The sequence below is a fragment of the Schistocerca gregaria genome, chromosome 3 (genome assembly GCF_023897955.1).
Source record: "Schistocerca gregaria isolate iqSchGreg1 chromosome 3, iqSchGreg1.2, whole genome shotgun sequence".
Lineage (NCBI taxonomy): Eukaryota > Metazoa > Arthropoda > Insecta > Orthoptera > Acrididae > Schistocerca > Schistocerca gregaria.
Genome location: NC_064922.1, coordinates 688,335,784 through 688,357,410, shown reverse-complemented (window position 1 = coordinate 688,357,410; position 21,627 = coordinate 688,335,784). Strand labels below are relative to the sequence as shown.

Sequence of the window (21,627 nt, the reverse complement as noted above, 5' to 3'; positions counted from 1 at the left end):
GATATAAAATCATACATATTGTGTCAAAGAATGGAAGGGTCAGTATTCAGGAACAGGACAGGAACGATCATTAGAAGCAAAAAAGCCGAGTGAACATGAGTTTCTAACATGGATACCTTAACTGGTATGAGTACTTCATCCTCGATACTGTGAGACAATGTCTTCTACTTTAAGCCCTCTACTTTCCGTGTTTTGGATCGAAGGTGGTATGGTCCAAAACATTAGAAAATATTCTATTCAACATGAGGATTAAAATGCGTACTTTAAGAGCTGTGAGTGCTGGATCACTAGAAGAGATGTTTCAAGGTAGCGAGTTTTAGTTCTTAAGGTCTGTACTTTGGAGTCCATGTTTACTGGACATTTTTTCTTATTTTGGTCCATACTACCACCTCTCAAAGTATGGAACACAAAGAGCTTGCAATAGAAGAGATTTGTTTCACAGTGTCTAGGATGAAGAAGTGATCATAACTCCTAAGATATCCATTTTAGAGCTCATGTTTACTAGACCTTTTTGCTTCGAATGATCATTTCTGTCATGTCCCTGACTATCAACCATTCTTCCTGGGACACCCTATATACAAACAAATTATAACATGAACAGCTTCAACGATAAGGAAAGATTATTTTAAAACATCTACATTTATACAGCAGTTACATATAAGCAATCTCGACCTATCAATAGAGACAAAATAGATAACAAAAACTAACAGAGACTGGGAAGTATACATCTGGTGATTAGTTTATGTAACAACAGGTGGTACACCAAATTTCATGTAGACACTTTACTATTGCATAAAATAAAAATAAGGGCTTTGTGCGTTTGACAGTCTCAATGACACAATGAAACAGGAGCACTTTCTAGAAAGGAAGTTTTCGAACGAAACGGTTTTACTGTGCTTCGAAGAAACTGACCGTCTCAGAAAGATATCTAATTTTATTTAAATTTTGTTTGACCTTCAGAATGAATTTTCACTCAGCAGCAGAGTGTGCGTTGATTTGAAGCTACCGGACAGATTAAAAACTGTGTTCCAGACTTGTACTCTGGGCGGACAACCGCTCTACCAACCGGCCATACAAGCACGACTTACTAAACGTCCTCACAGCTTTACTTCAGCCGGTATCTCTTCCCCTATCTTCCAAACTTCGCAAAAGTTCTCGTGCGCACCTTGTGAGACTAGCTTTGCTGGAAGAAAGGAAAATGTGCAGAAAAGGCCAAGCCAATGCCTAGGAGAAAGTTTCCAGAATAAATCTGCGCTCGGTGGCGTAGCGGGCGGTAATTTGAAACTTCTTGGCAGATTAAAACTGTGTTACAGACCGCACTCGAACAGGGGAGATTTGGGGAAAGTGCTCCATCAAGTGGGCTATATCTGCATGTATAATGACTTTACCTCACAGCCTCACTTCCGCCAGTATCGCTCTCCAACTTGTTCTGCGCATAGTTTCAATGTACCAAATAATTTAAAATGTGCGCGCATTCCACCACATAGTGAAAATACAATCTGGCAACAATCCCCAAGACTTTGGCTGACAAGGAGACCACACGACGATCACATTTTTGTAATTTTATATACTCACGGTACATCAAGTTCACAACTCAGGTATAACCTTCCCAAAGCAGTTAGATGCAAATTTCAAAAATTCTAGAGGAAGTCAACTCTGAAGATTTCCAAGCGTCTTTAACGTAACGAAAAGAAAGATCGAATTTCTTGCGACAGGCAGCGTGGCTCTATGGCAGAATGTTTGCTTGTCATTTGGGGGTCCTGACTTCGATTCGTGGCGTATGCAAATTTTTAAATAAAGGTGCAAGTTCTGCGAGAATTTCCGCGAAGTATGATAATGTACATATATACAAGTTCCACGCAATACATAAAGATGAAAAAAATCAGTGGCGCTCGAGACTGGTGATCACCGATTCGACTCTCATTTCGGTCACTGTTTTTTAGTTTCTTCCATTCGGTTTGATTGCCTATTTTATTTAAATATAAAATTTATCATATGTGCGCTGAGTAACACGTATCTAGTCGTCATTTGTATGAAACATGCACGTTTTCTTATTTCTAATCAAATCTCGTGCACAAAAATCCAGTTTTATGGCAAATGCACATCTACATTTATACTCCGCAAGCCACCCAACGGTGTGTGGCGGAGGGCACTTTGCGTGCCACTGTCATTACCTCCCTTTTCTGTTCCAGTCGCGTATGGTTCGCGGGAAGAACGACCGCCGGAAAGCCTGCGTACGCGTTCGAATCTAATTTTACATTCGTGACCTCCTTGTGAGGTATAAGTAGGGGGAAGCAATATATTCGATACCTCATCCAGAAACGCACCCTCTCGAAACCTGGACAGCAAGCTACACTCCGATGCAGAGCGCCTGTCTTGCAGATTCTGCCACTTGAGTTTGCTAAACATCTCCGTAACGCTGTCACAGTTACCAAATAACCCTGTAACGAAACGCGCCGCTCTTCTTTGGATCTTGTCTATCTACTCCGTCAACCCGATCTGATACGGATCCCATACTGATGAGCAATACTCACGCTAGGTCGAACGAGTGTTTTGTAAGCCACCTCCTTTGTTGATGGACTACATTTTCTAAGGACTCTCCCAATGAATCTCAACCTGGTACCCGCCTTGCCATATAAACCTGTGACGAACCGCGCCCCTCTTCTTTGGATCAAATTCTCAAGTACTGATCTTTTGTAAAAGATTGTTAATCAAGATTTCTTGAATTAAGGAAACTACAAATTATTATTTTTTCGTCTTTTTGTATTGTACGTTTCAAAGAAACGCTCACGGAACATGTGCCATTGTTTAAAAATTTACTACAGTCAAGACTCGAACCCAGGCTACCCACAGAGTAAGGCAGCTTTCACCATAGAGCCATGCGGCCAGTCGAAAAACGACCTTGATTTGTGGTCTCAGAGGCTCAGAAAACTACAAAGTTACATCAAACTCCTTTGAGAAACTGGTATTTGAGTTCTGTACTTCATGTACTATAAATATAAAAAAATATAAAAATCCAGTTGGTGTGACGTCTCCTTGTAAGTCAATACTCCGCTGTGTGTCATTTCGCCCGTGTGCGTTAGTCCTGCAAGGAGAAAGTGTGTGAAGTTTGGAAAAAAAAGGTACTGGGGAAGTAAAGCTGGGAGGACTGTCCGTAATACGTGCGGAGGTAGCTCAGTCAGTAGAGCACTTGCCCGCGAAAGGCATCGGTCCCAGAATCGAGTCTCACTCCAGCACAGGGCTTAAATATGCGTTGGCTCTTCCTGCATACAACATTAGTTTCTCCTACACCAATTCATTTTCCTGTTGGCGCTTTTCTTTTGGTAGCGATGCTCAATAGATAGCCCAAAATGTAGGTGTTGTGGTTGGCGTTACAGAAGACAAGCGGTAGCCGCAAGGAAGATGGAGCGGAGAAGGGCGCGACAGATGCGGAGGAGCAAGAGCAGCACCAGGAGGAGGACCTGTACGAGAGTATCAAGGAGCACATCTACGAGGAGATCGGCGCGCCCACGGCCACGCCCACCACCACGCCCACCACCACGGCCAGCTCCTCGGCGGCGACCACGCCCTCCGCGGCGACCCCCGCGGTCATCGTGCAGGACGAGCACGGCGTGCCGCAGCCCCCAGATGCGCACGGGTCAGTATGTCGACGGCGAACACGCTCCCAGCCCGACTGCAACTATTTCATTTTATTACCTGTTAGCGGTTTTAAATATGGCTGTTACTCAGCAACCGTATACTAGTTTCAACACAGGATGATACAGCCAACCGTGTGCAAATAACTGTTAGGCGCATAGACCTTGATTTCGACACCTACTAACGGTGTCTTCATCATAATGAAAATTGATAAATCCTATAAAATAACACATAGAAAATTAAGGATGACAAAAACCACATTAACCAAGATGACAATTTTCAGTACACACAAAGTACGGCAAGGGAGGAAGAACGAACTGATTGTTGGTATTAATAACGATCATCCTTCATCATAATGAAAATTGATAAATCCTATAAAATAGTACATAGAAAATTAAGGATGACAAAAAGCACATTAACCAAGATGACAATTTTCAGTACACAAAGTACGGCAAGTAAGAAAGAACGAATTGATTGTTGGTATTAATAACGATCATCCTCCTTTACCTCCTCTGCATTACTGCAGATGACGTGTCACTCAGCACATTTGTTCTGTGTATGCAGTACACGTGAGGCGCCTAGTTGTTTCCACTGTTCTGTTATAGCTCACTAACCAGCCGTCTTCAAGTTGATGCTCCCAGCGTAGAAAACATCATGCAGGTAGTGGGTTCTGTAACTTGAGGCTGAAACTGACTTTTAGCGAGGTTCTGTTCAGAAATAATGTAACACTTCTTTGGTATGCCACTCGCATATTTTAATATAGCCACACGAGAAGACTACATGATCTTAATACAACACCTTCTGATACAGCAAAGTACGTGATCAAACACAATGTTTACGAAAATGTATCTTTACACTGTTTGTGGCACGTGTCTGTGTTTCATGAATACTGGAGTGAATCTTTTAATACTGAATACTGGCACACACACCCTGCCACAGACAACATGACTGCACATCTCGACTGCCTAATCCAGAGTGACGAACAGGAACTTAAATAAAAATTTGAATCACATCTTGCGACAGACAACATGTCTGTTCTTCTCGACTGCCTAATCCAGGGTGACGAACAGGAATTTAAATAAAAATTGGAAACACATCCTACGACAGACAACATGTCTGTTTTTCTCAACTGCCTAATCCAGAGTGACGAACAGCCCGAAACACTCCGCGCGCCATACCAGAAAAGGTGTGACCCGAACGCTTCCGAAGTGCTTCGTCTGCAATTTCGTCAGTCTTTTGTTTTTGATTTACATTGTTTTTAATAATTCTAAAATTACTGATTGATAGTGAGCTGTTGATAGATATTTATATTAAAAAGTAAAGTCATTCCAATGAGTAGTTTAACTAATAATAATAACTATACTTTAACGATTTGGCGCCCTCGCTCCGAACACAGCAGCCAGTCACAGAGCAGTAGCATTATGCAGGCGGTCTTTCTCACGGGAATGGTACCGAATCTAACACCTGTCACGGGTACCACATCACATTTAGTCATCTATATACTTCTTGCATTTTCACTTCTCTGGGATCTTCTAACAACCCTACCACAACAAAGGTCAAAATTTAATATTGATTGTGGTGTTGCTCACGCTGCTAAATACTGCATTTTCGGGCAACAACAATGTTATTATGTGGCAGGTGTCATTAGAGCACAGTTAATTAAGTCATTTTATGTAATAATGAATAAACTAGGCACTCATCTTTTCGAGTTTCCCACGCTGGCCTCGTTGTAAACTCATGGCTCAATCGTCGAAAATCCAGGTGGTGATGATTCCAAGCTCGAATGCAAAGAGGCCTAGGTTTTATTCTGCTATATTCAAAAGTTTTGTAGATGCGCTTCACAAACCATTCTTGAAGATTAAACCTTTCAAAGTTAGCACAATGGTGATGTAAAAAAATAACCAGCACTCCGAATTTAAGTTACACTTCTTTTTAATTACTTGTATTGCAATATCACGTAACACACAAAACATCACTTCCCAATACAAAACATATTTGAAAACATCTTCGTGGCTGTTAAAGTTCACATTTTATAAGCTGAGTACAATATGTGTCTTTCCAGCATGACGTCCAAGACTTGACTTTTTCAAGATCCGACTCTAACTCGCTACTAACTCATAATCGCTTATGCACCCAAAAATCAGAGTTACAAGTACGTCAAAGATCATAGTGACAAAAGAAAGAATACACGTAAGAATAATATCATTTCAATATAATCATATCGATGTATCACAAATGAAATCAAATCTGAATGTTGTCTCAGAAATATGTCAACTACTTTACAGAAACACAGTAGAATGTTGCTGGTATCGAGAGGTTCAGATGAGGTGCCGTAATGGTTACGTAATTCAAGTACCATTACAAACTGCTTCTTGGAGCCTAATATGATGGCTGACTAAGCCAGAAATATTACAGAAGGTCAATTAGGTAAAATTTTATTTATTAGGGTCAGAAACGAATACAATACATGGTTAGTACCATTAAAAGTCAATGAAAGAAAGAAAAACTTATTACACTACTGGTGACCAAAATCTTACATCAGTCGCGCTCAGAGTGCCAGCAAGAACATATCCCTCTCTTCAACATGCAGGGCACAGACGACACTCCAGTAGGTGATTGATAGTCTACGGCTCTCACAGATGGTGGTACCCACAGAGAACTGCCATTTTTGGGGGTTATTCCTCCAGCTTACAACTCCAGAACAAAGATTGTTGAGCAACGTCCATATGATCCAGTTTTGTTCATGCTCTGCCGATCGCGTTTGCGGAGGGAGAGACCAGCTAGAGTTATTCTCAGGTCGAGAAATCCACAGTTGTTTCGTTGCTGTAAATGATGCCGTTTGCAGGACTGAAGAGATGTTGAGGTAACGTCTTCTGGACCTGAACCTTGGGGCTGCTGGAACCTGCTCATGTAAATGGATGAGTTTCCTGAGGAGCCTGATTTGTTCTCTCCGCGTTGACAGACGGTTCACGACTAATTAAAAAATTGCGTGTGTTTCAGGCGACCTCTAATGAGTCTATGCGTTTCGTTTAGCGCCTTATCAACTATGTTTCCGTGGATAGATTTTTACCAGACTGGGCGTGCATACTCTGCAGCACTGTACATGTCGAAAGTGCCGTCGTTCTCACATTTTGTGGTCGAGTGCTGTAAGCTCTTGTAGTGATTCTGCGAAGGATTTTACTTCCATCATCATCGTCGTATTCTTGCAATGCTGTTTGTACAGAGTACCATCCACGGTAACTATCAGATGTTTTGAATGAGACGTATTTACTAGGTGTATTCCTTGCCATGTGGTGATAAGTATGCGACGTGCCTAATTGTGCCTAATATTGGTTTTAGCTAGGCCTAAACAGTCTCAGAGCTACTCACACTTAGGCTTCAACGTCTTCAAAGAATTTCCCTTGAATGGCTAATGCCAGGTCGTTGGCGTGAAGCAAATTGCTTGTAGTGGTCATTGGTATCGATGCGATGCTAAATAATATCGGCGAATGAATACTTCCTTGTGGTAAGTCATTTCTTTGACTTCGCCATGAACTACACTGAACCTGGATACCACACAAAACTCCCTATTTTGGAACAAACTTTGATCAAGTTTTGTGAAACGATAATCTTTCGTTATCCCATACATTTTCTCTGGCAATGCACTGTGACTAACAGTGTGATAAAAAGCCATCGGATCATTAAAAGCTACTCCTGTAATTTTCTGGGTTTTAAAGTCACTCTCAGTGAATTGAGTGAGATTGAGGACGTGAGATGTACAGCTTATTTCTATCCTGAACCGTTCTTGTTGTTAAGTTTGAACTGGCTCTACAACACGGAAACAGTTAGCATCACTCGCTCGGCGATTCTGAACGAGTGGCACAACGAGGATATTGGCCTGCCACTTACGACACCTCATATCGCGTCGAGGAAGCACGCAAACGCTTTATGGCCAGTGGACTCACACTTAACCCTTTTTCACGAGCGACTTCCTTTTCTCAATCGACTACCTGTTGCGAGTGGAACTACTGCAGCGCCCCTGCCGGTTTAATCCTCTACTGAGCCTCGCTTGTCATGAGTGATCGTTTCCGTTTACATGCCAGCGCTAAATTCCACTGTGTAATTCGGCTCCTGAACGGTGAAAATGAGGGTGTGAGGAGCCATCATTTTAGATAAAAAATCGCAATATAGTAAGAGAATAAAGGAACAAGCAATAATAACAGAGTTTATTAATGACCAAAAGAAATTGCGCGGTGAATGTTCTTGACAGCGACCGCATGGTGAATTCTCCATGCTCCTGAGAACTCAGACATTTCAAAACATCTACATTTATTTTCTTGAGAAAATGTATACTTACAAATACGTCAAACAGTATATACACGACAATAAACAGCGCCTTTTAACTTTATGCCTTGCATCTTATTTTCTTTATAAGTGACAAATAACACCGAAAATTATTTTTCTCGTTAAACATACCTGACTTGTTCACCATTGAAACAATTTTTATTAGTAAACGGTTATCTATCTGTACCCTTATTACATACAATGCGGGCTATTTCTTTGTCTAGGTACTGTGAAAAATAAATATCTTCTGAGCTTCCAGATACTTCGTCTCTCTTGCCGGAGAACACTACTAGGAAAAATACAGATCATTCGTGCAATCTTTGCAATGATTCACGAAAGCGAAGTAAACAACAAAATAAATAAAAAGACACAAAAGCACAAAATCCATTAGTGTAAGCGAGTGACTGACGACGATAAGTTAACTCGAGCGACGGCACAGTCACATGTCCGTGCACACACACAGTCTGCAGTACACTCAAGGCTTCAGCACTCCACTCTGTGCACGGTCAACTGCTCCCTGACGTCCCTGTGACACTCGGGTCGTGGTGGCGGCTGATTTACACGCAGTCACGTGACGCGCATACACAGTGAACAGTCGACTTTGACCAGAAAGTCGAACATGCAGAAGAGGATATGGCCTCACTGAAGACGGAGTGAAATGTCGAAAGTGATATCTGGGTGGACAATATCGAGCCGACTGTACAGTGCGTCGGAGAAATCCCCTACTCCTAAGCCAGACAGTAAACTAGATGTTGGCTCCTTACAATAAAAAGTATGTATCCACAGATTTCCCACAGAACAGATATTCATGTATTTTGTTTGCTTCAAATGCAGTAGCATCCCATTTGCAGTTAACAAGATACCATTTTCAAGAAAACTTTATTCTTATCTTCAAGCGATGAAGTTTCTCCATTAGGTTTGATTATAGGCTACTTCTTGGATCGTCGGCAAAGAGAGCTATTCAAGTTTTTTGGATATATGCTGGCAGATCATTCACATATAACAACAATACCAGCGGACCCGATATGGATCCCTGCAGTACACCATTTGGAAGATGAAGTTCCATCTTAATGCGGTACTATTGGAGTCAAATTAGAGTCCTTTTAGTTAGACAGGATGAAAAATTGTTACGCTCTAGATCTCTAAAAGTAAAGTCTTAGGCCTGATTGGCTGGGAGCACAGAAGGACAGGTTCAGTGCCTAATTTGGAAAGCTGTTTTCTATCATTCACACCCGTAGGTATCTTTTCTTCGCGATGTGTTGGCATTGTACGTTGTTTAAGCGTAACAGTGAAGTACCCATGACCGCTAGGTGTGTGTGTGTGTGTGTGTGTGTGTGTGTGTGTGTGTGTGTGTGTAGTGTGGTGTCATGTATGTGCTGCATAGTGATGAGAGAAAGGACTGGGCGAAATGCGGTGACGGCACATAGCCTGTTCCTGTTGAATCACAAGCGGGCCGCCGAACACAACGTCTCCACCTGACAAACGGGCCACCATCAGGAGTGTCCCGTGTCCCCTGTCGTAACTCGCCGCTTGTCGCAACGTACTTACTTAATATCTCACGCTCAGATCTGAGGCGACGCGGGATTTGAGGTCATTCGATTGTTGGCACACGAGCAGTTAAGTACAAGAGTGAACAGCGACTGGGTCACGCTGAGATTTTTCAGGTGTTTGTGGTAGGAGACAGTGCAGAATGATTCGTAAGTTAGGGTACGGAGGTAGATATGTTGATGACAGGGAAATGAGACTCTGCATAGGCAGTTTACATAACCACTCCTCCTGTCCCTCTGCCGGAAAGGTAAACGGGAAGTTGTCAAGATTCAAATGGCTCTGAGCACTATGGGACTCAACTGCTGTGGTCATTAGTCCCCTAGAACTTAGAACTACTTAAACCTAACTAACCTAAGGACATCACACACATCCATGCCCGAGGCAGGACTCGAACCTGCGACCGTAGCAGTCGCACGGTTCCGGACTGCGCGCCTAGAACCGCGAGACCACCGCGGCCGGCAGTTGTCAAGAGAACATGGGGTACACTGACGGTGACCCTTGCAAGTATTCGCCACATGTGACGTCGCTTAACCTTGAAAATTTATTTTGTGTAGTTTGAAAAAATAACGTCAAAAAAATTGTCTTTCTTTATGATAAATAATACACTTTCAATTTTCAGCATAACCTTTGAATATGCCTTTGACATACCAGATACCAATATTTTCTACATTCTGTGAAGAATTTCTGTGTCCCACTACATATAAATTATGTACAAACTATCAGATTTATTAGGGTATGTAGTAACGTTTCAAAACGATGTCTATGATGTATAAGAGAAGTAATTAGTTACTTGACACAGTCTCGGAAGTGAGGAGATGGTGATTTGATCTGACTTTCGTGAAACAGACAGACTGGGCCACATATAAACACAAGTAGACGCTGGTTCAAATGGCTCTAAGCACTATGGGACTTAGCATCTAAGTCCCCAAGACTTAGAACTACTTAAACTTAACTAACCTAAGGACATCACACACACCTATGCCCTAGGCAGGATTCGAACCTGCGCCCGTAGCAGCCGCATGGTCGCGGACTGAAGTGCCTAGAACCGCTCGACCACAGCGGCCGGCCAAGCAGACGCATTTGATCGCTCTCAGCTACTTGTATATCCACTCCAGAGTCCTTAGTATTTTTCTCTAAGCTCCGAAAGCATCTCGCTACATGCTAACACCAGACAGATATGAGATAGATATCACAATGCTCAAAACTGCGTATTTCTTCAGTGGGACGTATGTACGCCATCATCCCTTCAAACACGAAAGGGTTCACTTTGACGATCTGACGGGAACCGGTGCATCCCCCATTAGATCTTTCATTTCATTATATTCGAACTTCTTTAGGAGAAAAGTTTGAACTGCAAATCAGATGTTTTTGACAAGTCACAGAAAATTCTAGTTGGCAATGTTTTGTCATTTAAGTTAGAATTTAAATTTATTTGTGAGAGGTGGACTGAAAGAAGTTGGTGCGTGCCGCAGGCAGGGGCGATCCATGTTCGAGGGCGCGAGCAAGTACGACATCCTGAGCTACCTGGCGGACGCGCGCGACCGCGTGCACACGGACGAGGACGCCGACGGCGACGGCGACGGCGACGCCGACGACGACGTGGAGGAGCTGGCGGCGGGCGGCGCCGCGGCGCGCCGCGCTCACCAGGCGGCCGGCCACGAGCTCAGCAGCCGCGCCTCCCAGCTCAGCAACGCCAGCGACTCCAGCGAGGACAGCGTCTCCGCGGACACCCCGGCCAAGGTCAGCCCAGTTATTTTTGTATACATACATCAAAACAAGTTTTGCGTCACCTCGGTTCCGAGAGTTCCGGAACCTGTAGAGAAAGTTCGAATAGAGATCAACATAAACACCATTTCCTCCCTTTTTTTTTTGCCCAATGAAAACCACACATTGCATGTTGCACCTCCATACACTGAGATATTTAGAGCTGGTGGTCAAGACTGCTGTACACACCGGTACCTCTAATACCTGTATCACGTCCTTTTGCGTTGATGCTTGCCTGTACTCGTCGTGGCATACTATCCACTATTTCATCAAGGCACTGTTGGTCCAGCTTGTCCCACTCCTCAACGGCGATTCGGCGAAGATCCTGCAGAGTGGTTGGTTGGCCACGTCATCCATAGACAGCCATTTTCAGTCTATCCCAGCCATGTTCGATAAGCTTCATGTCTGGAGAACTTGCTGGCCACTAGTCGAGCGACGTCGTCATCCTGAAGGAAGTCCTTCACAACATGTGCACGATGGGGGCGCGAATTGTCGCCCATGAAGACGAATGCCTCGCCAATATGCTACCGATATGGTTGCAGTATCGGTCGGAGGCTGGCATTCGCGTATCGTACAGCCGTTACGGCGCTTTCCATAATCACCAGCGGCGTTCGCCGGCCTCACACAATGCCACCCCAAAACATCAGGGATCCACCACCTTGCTGCACTCGCTGGACAGTATGTCTAAGACGTTCAGCCCGACCAGGTTGTCTCCAAACGCGTCTCCGACGATTGTCTGGTTGAAGCCATATGCGACACTCGTCGGTGAAGCGAACGTGATGCCAATCCCGAGCGGTCTATTCGGCATGTTGATCCCATCTGTACCACGCTGCCTAGTGTTGTGGTTGCAAATATGGACCTCACCATGGACGTCGGGAGTGATCTTGCGCATCATGCAGACTATTGCGCACAGTTTGAGAAGTAACACGACATCCTGTGGCTGCGCGAAAAGCGTTATTCAACATGATTGCGTTGCTTTCAGGGTTCCTCCGAGCCATAATCCGTAGGTAGCGGTCATCCACTGCAGTAGTAGACCTTGGGCGGCCTGAGCGAGGCATGTTACTGACAGTACCTGTCACTCTGAATCTCCTCCATGTCTAAACAACATCGCTTTGATTCACTCCGAGACTCCTAGACACTTCCCTTGTTGAGAGCCCTTCCTGGCACAAAGTAACAATGAGGACGCGATCGAACCGCGGTATTGACCGTCTAGTCATGGTTGAACTACAGACAACACGAGCCGCGTACCTCCGACCTGATGGACTGACTGGAACTGATCGGCTGTCGGACCCCTCCGTCTAATACATCTGGTTGTTTACATCTTTGGGCGGGTTTAGTGACATCTCTGAACAGTGAAAGGGATTATGTCTATGATACAACATCCACAGTTAACGTCTATTTTCAGGAGTTCTGGGAACCAGGGTGATGCAAAAAAATTTATGATGTGTGTAATAATAAACGCACTATGCAGTAGTTACAAGTATATTACCACGTTACGTTTCCTCATGTTATTCTCTTGTTTGTAAGGTTAGAAATAACTTTTGCATCAAAAGTTTCGTGAGGTTAAATTATCGTTTGCGGTTACTCAACGATTTCCAATGTTGCTAATCCATGTGTCTGGTCCTGGAGAGTTCCCATACTACAGATAGCCAGTTTCTGGTCTTTTTTCACCCACATTTATTACAGCACTTCACTTGCGCTTTTGGCTTTCTGTTGAACATGTGCGTGTCTAGTGGGTAGTGTTGCCAACTGCCACTATGTGTTTACCTTTCGTCTTTCGTGGTTGTTGCGTATGTGTGGTTTGATATTTGTTCATTTGTGTGTGTGTGTGTGTGTGTGTGTGTGTGTGTGTGTGTGTGTGTGTGTGTGTGTGTGTGTATACGTATACAATGATTAGCCAAAACGTTATGACCACTGCTCACCGCGACGCTGGATAGCGCCTGGCGCCTGGTGGCGTTGCGGGTACGTGATGCGGTAACAAAAGTATGCAAACGGGGCAGACACGGATGGGAAATCGCATGTGTACTTGGTCATTCAACAAGATTTTCCCCTCTGCTTTGGGTTTCTGTATGCGGTAATTTTCTTGCATGGTTAGGAGTTGCTTTTTTATTGTTGATTCTAATTACTTTCATGTCATCTTCTCTAGTGGTTGGTTTGTGGTCATTAGTACACATGCCAAATCATTCATTATTTACACCAATAGATAAAATAATAGTATAACGTTCGCATTAAGTATTAACATAATAATAGTGTTCAATATAATAATAATAGAACCCAACATCTTTACACTCACCAACCACTCGCTAACATCTAGTATCCCCCCTCCCCCCCCCCCCCCAGAGGAAAAAGACACAGTCGTCGGCTCTATATACCCCTCTCTATCTCACTCATACACACACACGGTATAAACATCATAAATAGAGTTAGTTTGGAGCATCTACTTATTAGATTGACTACAAATAGGTAAACTTACCAAAGATGAAACACGTAATGGAGTCGCAATATTTACGTTGTGAAAAACAGTGTACGACGAAATAGTTGTATCGAGTGTCAAAAGAACAATAGTCCACCACAAAAAAGAGTGAGAAACATGGTGAACAGTGTGTGGAAGGCGAGAAGACAAACACATGATTATATGGCAGTGATAAAAGTGGCAGTGCGACCTCCAGACCAGATGTGAGGAAATGCACTTCAGCAAATCGTAAGTAATTACTTTTTTTACGAAAAAATTGCGAAGTGAACTGTGTAATAATCTAAACCAACAAAATTGTTTCGTTATAGATCCCACTAATGATGCCTTCGAACAGGAAAAGGCGAAACGCGTATGGGATAAATAAAGTAACTAGCAGCAGGAAAAGGCAGTTTTATTTACAAAACAAACATCCAGGTAGTTCACACGGCGTTGCCATTGTTATAAGATACACCTGATAGATGAAACAGCCGCGTGCAAAGACGGCGGTCGTGCCTGAAGCAGTGCGAGCTGGCCTTTTGCGGCGAAGAGTTTCTCGGGACGCTGCCGGGGTTGGGCGCGGCGCAGTTCTAAGTGTGCCGAGGTCAAGGGTGTCCGCGGGCGCTGCCGGTTTCACTCTGGATCCATTAATTGGGCGCCGTCGGGCCCGCAGCGGAGAAACTGCTTTCACTCGCCGCGCGGCGCATCCAGACGCGCGCAGGTGCCTGCTGGCCGCGAGGCGGAGACCCGACGAACGCCGGAGTGGCCAATGGGAAGGCAATCATTCTGCGGCCAGTCGCACATCTGAGAGCTGCCTCTCACGCACGAGTGCCAACTTAATGCGACGGCGTCATTCAGCCGCATTTGCCTGTAGCGTGCGCTTCAGGGTTCGCATAGAATATTCAGCGTTATTTTCGTGCTCGTTTCGGTATGGTGAAGGTACTTACACACTGTAGTGTTAATTACGGGTGACATGAAGCAATCGTGACAGATATTACGGTAAGATAAGACAGCGGCAGTTTTCCGAGCATATACACTGACGGAAAAAATTGCAACACATAAAAACGAATTAATATAGAGTAATGCACTGCTGGCCATTAAAATTGGTACACCACCAAGATGACGTCCTACAGACGCAAAATTTAACCGAGAGGAAGACGATGCTGTGATATGCAAATGATTAGCTTTTCAGAGCATTCACGCAAGGTTGGCGCCGGTGGCGACACCAACAACGTGCTGGCATGCGGAAAGTTTCCAACCAATTTCTCATACACAAATAGCAGTTGACTGGCGTTGCCTGGTGAAACGCTGCTGTGATGCCTCGTGTAAGGAGGAGAAACGCGCACCATCACGTTTCCGACTTTGGTAAAGGTCGGATTGTAGCCGACCGCGATTGCGGTTTACCGTATCGCGACATTGCTGCTCACGTTGAACGAGATCCAATGACTGTTAGCAGAATATGGAATCGGTGGGTTCAGGAGGGTAATACGGAACTTCATGCTGGATCCCAACGGCCTCGTATCACTAGCAATCGAGTTGACAGACATCTTATCCACATGGCTGTAACGGATCGTGCAGCCACGCCTCGATCCCTGAGTCAACAGATGGGGACGTTTGCAAGACAACAACCATCTGCAGAACAGCTCGAAGACATTTGCAGCAGCATGGACTATCAGCTCGCAGACCATGGCTGCGCTTAACCTTCACGCTGCATGAAAGACAGGAGCGCCTGCGATGGTGTACTCAACGACGAACCTGCCTGCACGAATGGCAAAACGTCATTTTTTCGGATGAATCCAGGTTCTGTTTACAGCATTATGATGGTCGCATCCGTGTTTGCCGTCATCGCGGTGAACGCACATTGGAAGCGTGTATTCGTCATCGCCATACTCCGTATCACCCGGCGTGATGGTATGAGCTGCCATTGGTTACACGTCTCGGTCACCTCTTGTTCCCACTGACGGCATTTTGAACAGTGGACGTTAAATTTCAGATGTGTTGCGGCCCGTGGCTGTACCCTTCGTTCGATGCTTGCGAAACCGTACATTTCAGGAGGATAATGCACGACCGCATGTTGCAGGTCCTGTACGGACCTTTCTGGATACAGAAAATGTTCGACTGCTGCTCTGGCCAGCACATTTTCCAGATCTCTCACCAACTGAAAACGTCTGGCCAATGGTGGCCGAGGAACTGGCTCGTCACAATATGCCAGTCACTACTTTTGATGAACTGTTGTATCGTGTTGAAGCTGCATGGTCAGCTGTACCTGTACACGTCATCCAAGTTCTGTTTGACTCAATGCCCAGGCGTATCAAAGCCGTTATTACGGCCAGATATGGTTGTTCTGGGTACTGATTTCTCAGGATCTATGCACCCAAAATGCGTGAAAAAGTGATCACATGTTACTTCTAGTATAATATCTTTGGCCAATGAATACCGTTTATCATCTGCATTTCGTCTTGGTGTAGCAATTTTAATGGGCAGCAACGTAAAATATCAGGAATAAATTTGTTTGATAAAATATTTAAGTTATTAACGTTGCAGGGTCACTGGTTAATGTAAGCTCGAGGTGAGTCATTGTCAATGTGAATTGTTGGTAGATTAGTAACCGTTGTGACCGCCAGAATGTTGAATGAAAGCATGCAAACGTACATGCATTTGTTGTTCAGGTGTGGAATGTTGAATGAAAGTACGAAAACGCTAATGTTTCGTGTTGCACAGTTGCCGAATATCAATTTGTGGGATGGAGTTACATGCCTCTTGCACCTGACAGTCAATAAAGGGACGGTTAATGCTGGTTGTGGGTAACGCCGGAAAAAAAATTGTGGTAAGGCCTATGGGACCAAACTGCTGAGGTCATCGGTCCCTAGGCTTACGCACTACCTAATCTATCTTAAACTAACTTACGCTAAGGACAACACACCCACCCATGCCCTAGGGAGGACTCGATCCTCTGACGGAGGGAGCCGTGCGAACCGTGACAAGGCGCCGCAGACCGAACGGCTACCCCGCAGGAACGCCGGAGTTGTCTGATGTGTGCCATATGTGCTCGATTGGAGACAGATCTGGTGATCCAGCAGGCCAAGGCAACATGCCGACACTCTCTGCAGTATTTTGAGTTACAACAGTGGTGTGTGGGCGAGCGTTATCCAGATGGGAAACACGCACTCCTGCTGTTCACGAATGGCAGTACAAATCGAATCGCCAGACTGACATACTAATTAGCAGTCAGATTGCGTGGGACACTCACAAGAGTGATCTTGCTGTCTTACGACATCACACCCCAGACCATAACTCCATGTGTAGGTCCACTATGTCCAGCACACAGACAGATTGGTTGCAGGCCCTCAACTGGCCTCTATCTAACGAACGTTACTTACCTTTGGGATCGGACATCGTGAGTTGTTGTTAGTCAAGAATGCCTTTAAAGCTACAGAGACACCATTTACTTACTGTTGTAGTTGTGGTCGTCAGTCCTGAGACTGGTTTGATGCAGCTCTCCATTCTAATCTATCCTGCGCAAGCTCCTTCATCTCTCAGTGCCTACTGCAACCTACATCCTTCTGAATCTGCTTAGTGTATTCATCTCTTGGTCTCCCTCTGCGATTTTTACCCTCCACGCTGCCCTCCAATGATAAATTTGTGATCCCTTGATGCCTCAGGACATGTCCTACCAACCGATCCCTTCTTATAGTCAAGTTGTGCCACAAATTTCTCTACTCTCCAATTCTATTCAATACCTCCACATTAGTTACGTGACCTACCCACCTGCAGCACCACATTTCGAAAGCTTCTATTCTCTTCTTGTCCAAAATATTTATTGTCCATGTTTCACTTCCATCCATGGCTAGACTCCATACAAATACTTTCAGAAATGACTTCCTGACGCTTAAATCTATACTCGATGTTAATAAATTTCTCTTCTTCAGAAACGCTTTCCTTGCCATTTCCAGTCTACCTTTCATATCCTCTCTATTTCCACCACCATCAGTTATTTTGCTCCCCAAACAGCAAAACTCCTTTGCTACTTTCAGTGTCTCATTTCCTAATCTAATTCCCTCAGCATCACCCGACTTAATTCAGCTACATTCCATTATCCTTGTTTTACTTTTGTTGATGTTCATCATATATCCTCCTTTCAAGACACTGTCCATTCCGTTCAACTGCTCTTCCAAGTCCTTTGCCGTCTCTGACAGAATTACAATGTCATCGGCGAACCTCAACGTTTTTATTTCTTCTCCGTGGATTTTAATACCTCCTCCGAATTTTTCTTTTGTTTCCTTTATTGCTTGCTCAATATACAGATTGAATAACATCTGGGAGAGGCTACAACCCTGTCTTACTCCCTTCCCAACCACTGCTTCCCTTTCATGTCCCTCGACTCTTATAACTGCCATCTGGTTTCTGTACAAATTGTAAATAGCCTTCCGCTCCCTGTATTTTACCCCTGCCACCTTTAGAATTTGAAAGAGAGTATTCCAGACAACATTGTCAAAAGCTGTCTTTAAGTCTACAAATGCTAGAAACGTAGGTTTGCCTTTTCTTACTCTTTCTTCTAAGATAAGTCGTAAGGTCATATTGCCTCACGGGTTCCAACATTTCTACGGAATCCAAACTGATCCTCCCCGAGGTCCGCATCTACCAGTTTTTCCATTCGTCTGTAAATAATTCGCGTTAGTATTTTGCAGCTGTGGCTTAGTTAAAATGATAGTTCGGTAATTTTCACATCTGTCAACACCTGCTCTCTTTAGGATTGGAGTTATTATATTCTTCTTGAAGTCTGGGGGTATTTCGCATGTCTCGTACATCTTGCTCACCAGATGGTAGAGTTTTGTCAGAACTGGCTCTCCCAAGGCCGGCAGTAGTTCTAATGGAATGTTGTCTACTCCCGGGGCCTTGTTTCGACTCAGGTCTTTCAGTGCCCTGTTGAACTCTTCACGCAGTATCGTATCTCCCATTTCACCTTCATCTACATCCTCTTCCATTTCCATACTATTGCCCTCAAGTACATCGCCCTTGTATAGACCCTCTATATACTCCTTCCACCTTTTCTGCTTTCCCCTCTTTGCTTAGATCTGGGTTTCCATACCCAGACACCATCACTAACATTAAGACAGAACCGGCTTTCATCGCAGAACGGCAGACCTCCAGCCTGCCCTCCAATGATATCTCGCTTGATACCACTCAGGTCACAAACGGCAATGGTTTGGGGTCAGTGAGATGCGTGCTACAGGGCGCCTGGCTCGGAGTTGTTGCTGAGATAACCGATTTGTAATAATGCGTTCGTCACTGCGGTGCCAAGTACTGCTACAATTCCGGCTGCAGATGCTGAACGATGCGACCGCGCCGTACGCTGAACGGGATGAGCTTGCATCTACATCTACATGACTACTCTGCAATTCACATTTAAGTGCTTGGCAGAGGGTTCATCGAACCACAATCATACTATCTCTCTACTATTCCACTCCCGAACAGCGAGCGGGAAAAACGAACACCTAAACCTTTCTGTTCGAGCTCTGATTTCTCTTATTTTATTTTGATGATCATTCCTACCTATGTAGAAATACCTATCTAGAAATACGGAATCAACTTGAGATCCCCTGTCGATAGCGGCCATTACTTCGTGCGAATAAAGAGCTAGCTGCGTTGCACAAGAGCGATGTTTTCTGAAGCCATGCTGATTACGTGTCAATAGATCGTTCCCTTCGAGGTGATTCATAATGTTTGAATACAGTATATGCTCCAAAACCCTACTGCAAACCGACGTCAATGATATAGGTCTGTAGTTAAATGGATTACTCCTACTACCCTTCTTGAACACTGGTGCGACCTGCGCAATTTTCCAATCTTGCACGTTAGTAGTGATACGCGGCCGTCCGGAGGCCGCTCTTCTTGTGACCACACCCCTGCCAGCTCCTTCTGCAGTATCACAGAAGACGTCTCCGCCCACTCGCAGCCATCTTACACGAGCTCGTTCAAACTCAGGGAGTTGTTGAAAATGGTGTCTGTGTCGCCACAAAGGCATTCTTTACTAACATCAACTCATCATGTCCGGTCTCAAGGGTAACTAAATTTCACGGCCGCTACAGCACGTATTTAAAGCAAATCCAATTTGCATCCTCATAGTCACGCTACTTGCGCCACTCTTACGTGACTGGCGCGAAATTTGAACACACATTATCTTTCAGACGTAGAAACAGGCCTACCAACTTTCGTCTGTGCCGCGCAACTTCTTCTTGGTGCGATTTTTTTTCCGTTAATGTGTAAGGGGCAGTCAAATTAATTCTTATGTGGTTAAAGCCTCCCGTCGGATAGACCGGTCGCCTGGTGCAAGCCTTTCTAGTTGACACCACTCCAGCATATGACACGAGGAAGAAGACAACGCTACACTCAGTCCCCGAGCGGAGAAACTATCCGACCCAGCCGGGAATCGAACCCGTATGCCTCGCATGGCATTCTGCCGCGCTGACAACTCAGCTATGGACGCGAACGTCACTCAGATGGAAACCGAACATCTGCCACAACGGGACCATGGAATGGTTCCATTCAAAAGTAATCACCACATGCGTTAAGAACAATTGCTGTTTCGTAGAACGCGATCGGCCGCTAACGGATCCCACAACGGAACCCACTCTTTCACTTCTTCTTCCGACTGAAAGCGACCTCCACGCATGTCTTTCTTCAGGTCGCCAAAGATGTGAAAATCGTACGGTGAAAGAGCCGACTGTGTGGATGATGTTGCAGTCTTTCCCAACCAAATCGGTGAAAGGTAGCTTTCGTCTAATCTCGTTAAACTTCAGTTACACGATAAATCAGTCTAATCCAAAAGCCGTAAATTCAACTAAATACCTAGGTATTACAATTACGAACAACTTAAATTGGAAAGAACACACAGAAAACGTTGTGGGGAAGGGTAACCAAAGGCTGCGTTTTGTTGGCAGAACACTGAGAAAATGTAACAGACCTACTAAGGAGACTGCCTACACTACGCTTGTCCGTCCGCTTTTAGAATACTGCTGCGAGATGTGAGATCCTTACCAGGCAGGACTGACGGAGTATATCCAAAAAGTTCAAACAAAGGCAGCACGTTTTTTATTATCGCGAAATATGAGAGTGTCACTGAAATGATACAGGATTTGGACAGGACATCATTAAAAGAAAGGCGTTTTTCGTTGCGATGGAATCTTGTCACGAAATCCCAATCACCAACTTTCTCCTCCGATTGCGGAAATATTTTGTTGACACCGACCTAGACAGGGCGGAACGATCACCACGATAAAATAAGGGAAATCAGAGCTCGTGCGGAGAGATATAGGTGTCCATTGTTTCCGCGCGCTATACGAGATTGGAATAATAGAGAATTGTGAAAGTGATTCGATGAACCGTCTGTCAGGCACTTAAATGTGATTTACAGAGTATCCACGTAGATATAGATGTAGATTGGCAATGTGGGGGTCAACGTTATCATGCAACAGGATAATTCCGTCCGACAGCATTCCTGGGAGATTTTACTTCTTGGAGCGTCACAGTCTCTGCAAAGTGTCTTCATAGCAATGCGCATAGATTTTGGTTCCATGCTTGAAGACCTCGAAGAGCAGCGGTTCACTGCTGTCGGAGAAGGAGATCGTCATGACCTTACGGGAACTCGTCTGAACAGCTTTGGATTTCTTTGGCTGGGAGACATGGGATGTTTCCACTGTCTGCTTTAACGTTTGTCCTCAGACTGTCGGAGTGCTGTCGGACGGAATCATGCAATTGCACGAGAGCGCCCACCCCCAGCTGCCAATAGGACGAAGGCTACGCTTCAGCCATTTGGTTGGGAAGCACTGCAACATCATCCACACAGCCGGATCTTTCACCGTATGATTTTCACATCTTTGGCGACTTGAAGAAAAGCATACGTGTCC

The 21,627-nt window shown here is 44.7% G+C and overlaps 1 protein-coding gene across 3 annotated transcripts in view; it reads left to right on the top strand.

Moving 5' to 3' along the window:
* The window catches only part of LOC126356200 (uncharacterized), an 878,454-nt gene that overhangs the window by 790,348 nt on the left and 66,479 nt on the right, over positions 1 to 21,627 (top strand). For all 3 annotated transcript variants that reach the window (XM_050007000.1, XM_050007001.1, XM_050007002.1), the window contains 2 exons: positions 3,378 to 3,637; positions 10,980 to 11,247. In XM_050007000.1, the coding sequence (XP_049862957.1) occupies positions 3,378 to 3,637; positions 10,980 to 11,247 (528 nt within the window). The remainder of the gene's footprint in view (positions 1 to 3,377; positions 3,638 to 10,979; positions 11,248 to 21,627) is intronic.